We start from the raw sequence: 5,232 nt of genomic DNA, 5'->3' as shown, positions 1-5,232 counted from the left end.
TGGTTTCATGACGACTCCACTCCCTCCCAGGTGAGAAGCCAATTTGCTTGCAGCTTAACTAATGAAGGTCGGCGCCTTTCTCTGACGCAGCCCTGGGCCCCCAGATGAATAGGTGTGATGCTCAGTGTCAAGTGTTTGCGGCAGCGAGGACTTGACGGGGAGGTCCCTGGTCACCTGCTTCTCTTTCCCGCCCGGCCGCAGGTTCCGCTGCATCGTGCACCCTTTCCGCGAGAAACTGAGCCTGCGGCAGGCCCTGGCCACCATCGCGGTCATCTGGGCCCTGGCCCTGCTCATCATGTGCCCCTCGGCCATCACGCTGACGGTGACGCGCGACGAGCACCACTACATGGTGGACGCGCACCGGCGCTCCTACCCGCTCTACTCCTGCTGGGAGGCGTGGCCCGACCGGCGCATGCGCCGGGTCTACACCACCGTGCTCTTCTCGCACATCTACCTGGCGCCGCTGGCCCTCATCGTGGTCATGTACGCCCGCATCGCCCGCAAGCTGGTGCAGGCGCCGGGGCCTGCCCGGGACGCGGGCGAGGAGGCGGCGGCGGCGGGCGGGCCGGTGGGCCGGCGCCGGGCGCGCGTGGTGCACATGCTGGTCATGGTGGCGCTGGTCTTCTCGCTGTCCTGGCTGCCGCTCTGGGCCCTGCTGCTGCTGCTCGACTACGCGCCGCTCAGCGAGCCGCAGCTGCACCTGCTCACCGTCTACGCCTTCCCCTTCGCGCACTGGCTGGCCTTCTTCAACAGCAGCGCCAACCCCATCATCTACGGCTACTTCAACGAGAACTTCCGCCGCGGCTTCCAGGCCGCCTTCCAGGCCCGCCTCTGCCCGCGGCCGTGGAGCAGCCACGGCCAGGCCTACTCGGAGAGGCCCGGCGGGCTCCGGGCCAGGCGGGTCCTCGTCGGGGTGCAGCCCAGCCACTCGGGCCTGCCCTCGGAGTCGGGGCCCAGCAGCGGCGCGCCCCGGCCTGGCCGCCTCCCGATGCGCAATGGGCGGGTGGCACACCTTGGCTTGTCCCCAGAGGGCCCTGGGGGCGCCCGCATGCCCCTCGCCATCCCAGCCTGGGATATCTGAGGTGGGGGAGGGCAGGGAGGCCAGGCCTGGTGTCTGGGAAACTGCCTGGAAATGTGGTGTCGATACAGCAGGACGTATGATTCAAAAATCCAAACACATTTTCCTAGAGTGGATTCTGGGTCATGGCAACCCTGTGCCCCCCAGAAACGGGCCTGTGTCTGGTGGGTTTTCTCTGTTGTCTTCGTCCTCTCAGATGAAGGGGCGTGGGAAGACGCCAGCATCCTTGAAGCTCTTCTAGGTGGTAGTTAGACTTGCCAATCATGATCTCCTTGAATTCTCACCACCCTTTGAAAAGGGATTTCCTTATCCCCCTTCTACGGATGAGGAAACTAAGGCCCAGAGAAGACACCTGACCCGCCAGAACTCTCTCGGTTGGGAATCTCACCAGTGCTGAGCTGACTCCAATGATGTGTGGCCTTGGCCATCGGCAGTTGGCTCCCAAGGGCCTGCTGAGATGGAGCCAGGTCAAGTGTGTTGATCCTCACAGATAGCGGTAGCTGCAAAGAGCAAAGCCAGCCTGTCTGTTGGATGCTTTGGGCATGTGTCCTGGGGTCGCTTGACTTCTATTCCTGAAGCCCTTTGACCCTCTCCTGAATGAGCGCCGTGTGCCCCTCCCGCCTGCTCTAATGCATGGCTTTGTCTTGTGTGTTCTCCCTAAAGCATCACAACAGGACATCACAAGGGGGGCGCAGCCCCAGAATGAGCCCTCAGGAGCCCCGGCTGCCCCCGCTTTTTGCTGGGCTCTCTGGGTCTGAGCCTCGAGCAAGAAAGAGGGGCTTTCTTCCCCTGGCTGGTCCTGGTAGGATGCACTCCCCTCGCAAGAGTTACAAGGCCACGTGGGGATATTTATGTATTCATGCAGCAGGGGGAAGGGAAAGCTCAGCGGCCCCACTCCCACAGATGGAAATATAACTGCTCCCTGAAGCCTCAAGTTCAAGGCCTTCCTTCTTTTAATTTTAATAAGTCATTTTATTGGGGCCCTTACAGCTCTTATAACAATCCATACACCAATTGTATCAAGCACATTTGTACATTTGTTGCCATCATCATTTCCCAAACATTTTCTTCCTGTTTGAGTCCTCCGTATCGGCTCCTCTTTTCCCACCTCCCTCCTCCACTCTCCTGCCCTTGTGAACCCTCAATAATTGATCAATTATTTTTATTTTCCTATTTTACACTGTCTGCATCTCCCTTCACCCATGTTTCTTCTTGATGTTAGTATGCTGTATGCATCATTGGGCTTGGGCTGTCCCCTGCCTGTGTGCCTGTCCCTCAACCTGTAAATTATGTATTGAGTAGTTTTTCTTCTGATCCCACTGTGTTGATTGGACCTACCTCAGTGGACTCATCTTGTACTTGTCCTTTTGTGCTTGGCTAACTTCGCTTAGCATAATTTCCTCCAGCTCTTCCCATGAAACAATGTGCTTCGTGTGCTCATCACTGTTTTTTAGGGATTCGTGGTCCTCCATTGTGCGTATGTGCCAGAGTTTTCTAATCCACTTGTCTATCAATAGAAATTGAGGTTGTTTCCAGATCTTTGCAATTGTGAATTGTGCCACAATAAACATTGGAGCACCGAAGATTAGTCGCGGTCTATTTCTTACTGCTTCTGGGTATCTGCCCAATAGGGGGGTTGCTGGGTCATAAGGTAGCTCAGTTTCCATTTACTTTAGATATCGCCAGATAGCTTCCCACAGTGGCTGTGCGTATCTACAAGACCACCAGCAGTGGATGAGAGTTCCTATCTCACCACATCCCCTCCATCATTTGTTGCTCTCTGGTTTTTTGAACCTCAGGAGTGTTAGGTGATATCGCATAGTTGTTTTAATGTGCATTTCTCTGATGGCTAATGGTCATGAACATTTTCTCATATGTTTATTGGCCATTTGGATTTCCTCCCTGATGAAGCTTCTGCCCACCTCCTCAGAGAGCTCTCCGATTTTTTCTTGTTGCAGCTATTAGGGGATTGCATATTTTAGTAATAATCCCTTTGTCTGAAGTGTCATTGCTAAAGATCTTCTGTTTCTCTTATTACTCTCTTGGTGAAGCCTTTCGATGCACAAAGGTGTTCTATCCTTAATATATTACCACTTGTTAATTTCAGTTAGCCTAAGGATTTCCTGTGCCAAAGTTCTCAGGTTTGTCCTGATTCCTTCGTTGATGACCCTAGTATATTGGGGTTTTACTTCCAGGTCTGTGCTGCACCTTGAGTTTGTTCTTGTACTTGGGGTGAAGTAAGGGTCTTGCTTCATTTTTCTGCAGGTATATTCCATTTTTTCCAGCACCACTTGTTGAAGAGGGCATCTGCTTCCCATTTGATGTTTTGGGGGGCTTTATTGAAGATCAGTCTATAGGCTGTGGGCTTTATTTTTAGGTTTTCTGTTCTTTCCCATTGGTCTGAGTATCTGTCATTATACTAGTACCATGCGGTTTTGACCACTGCGGCTGTGTAGTATGCTTTAAAGTCAGATAAAGCAAGCCCTCTGACTTTGTGTTTCTTCTTGAGGAGTTCTATGCTAATTCTAGGCTTCTTCCCTCTCCATATGAAGTTGGTAGTCAGTTTTTCCATTTCTTTGAAGAAGGTTGTTATTTGTATTGATATAGCATTAAATTTGCATAGTGCCTTGGGTAGGATTGACATCTTTAGTATATTGAGTCTTCCAATCCATGAGCATGGGATCTTCTTCCACTTGTGGAGGTCACTTTTGGTTTCTTGTAGTAGGGGTCTATAGTTTTCCTCGTACAAATCTTTTGTTTTTTTTTATTAGATATATCTCTAGGTATATCAGTTTGTGCTTGGCTATTGTGAAGGGCACTGTCAAGGCCTTCCTTAAGGCCTCTCCTCCCTACTCCCTGGGAGGGAGAAGTTGACTAACTGAAGCCACAGCCAGGTGCCCCTTGAAGGACAAAGATGAACCCCCGCTCCAGTGTGAATGACGGCTCAAACTCCCCCCAAAAGAAGGGGGTAGGTAATGTCAGGTTCACTCTGGTCCTCACCCAGCCCCCCTGTATCACCTTCTCTCCAAGAGCTGAGGATCTGGGAGCTCATGGGGGGGGAGGCAGGGATTCCTTGCACAGCCTCAGTAATTGGACCCTTTCCACCATTATGGACAACAAAGGTTGCTAGACATTTAGTGAATAAAGAAGAGCTAATTTCCAGGGATCAAAGCAGAGAATGTGAGTCAGAGTCTCTGTTTGTTTCCTTCATTGATACCCAATGCTTAAACTTTGATACTCCACTCTTAAGTATGGAGTTGAGGAGCAGAGGCAATTCCTACACAGCTGTGTAATGTTTTCTCCAAGCAGGTGTCCAGTTCCTATCTCATTTGATTCATGGAAGTGAGACTGAGGGGCCAGATGTTATGGTTGCCATTTCATAAACATTGTAATAGAGGCTCAAAGGGGCCAAGGTCACAGGGCCACAGAGGGACAAGGTCGGCATTGGAATTCGCCACTGGCAATGTTCTTCCCACACTGCATCGCACTGCCTTCCTACATTGGGCTAGTTGAGCATGACCAGGAGGAGGGCTGCAGATGCTGCCACAGTTTTTTTGTTTTGTTTTGTTTTGTTGCCTAATTGTGAACAAGATCACCCACAAAACCAGACCTTTCACCCCAAGTTCTTGGGTCTAGAAATGACTCTTCAGTGTTCTCTCTTCTTGTTGTCATTTCTGCCCTGAGCTGTTTTGTGGACACTCTCCAGACAGCTGTGTGGAGCAAGACCAGGCTGCCAACATCCATCATGACCTCTGCAGACCCAAGTGTCTTAGGAGAGAGTGCGCCAGCCTGTCTATTGAGTGGTCATAGCTGGTGCCTTGGGCCTCATTTCTGGTACTAGCCGCTGTAAGTTAGAATCAACTTGGCATTGATAAGTTTACCAATGTCCTGACTGTTTACAGAATTCTGGCCCCAAGCTCTAAAAATGAATCAGAAAAAAAAAGGGCCATCGCAACCCCAAAATACCTGTCCCTGTGGCTGGGTGGGGTCTGTCTGGAGACACTGCCTGGTCTCTCTTTTTGCATGGCATCCTGAACCACAGCCTCTCGGGCTGGGGGAGCCCACAGCGCGCAGTCAAGCCAGCAGTAGTACCACTAGGGTCCTACTAGGGTCCTTTTGTTAGTAGTGAGACTACGAACAAAAAATGCACAGTC

General features: G+C 51.6%; 1 protein-coding gene across 1 annotated transcript in view; it reads left to right on the top strand.

Moving 5' to 3' along the window:
• NPFFR1 (neuropeptide FF receptor 1) overlaps positions 1-1,081 on the top strand; it is a 20,940-nt gene extending 19,859 nt beyond the window's left edge. Inside the window, exon 4 of the mRNA XM_004701393.1 lies at positions 202-1,081. Within this exon, the coding sequence (XP_004701450.1) occupies positions 202-1,081 (880 nt within the window). The remainder of the gene's footprint in view (positions 1-201) is intronic.
• The last annotated feature ends 4,151 nt before the right edge of the window (positions 1,082-5,232 follow it).

This window comes from Echinops telfairi, unplaced genomic scaffold, assembly GCF_000313985.2.
Source record: "Echinops telfairi isolate 266 unplaced genomic scaffold, ASM31398v2 ScPeMD7_70;HRSCAF=299, whole genome shotgun sequence".
Lineage (NCBI taxonomy): Eukaryota > Metazoa > Chordata > Mammalia > Afrosoricida > Tenrecidae > Echinops > Echinops telfairi.
Note: the sequence above shows the minus strand (reverse complement) of the source record. Positions and strands in the feature narration are given on the sequence as shown.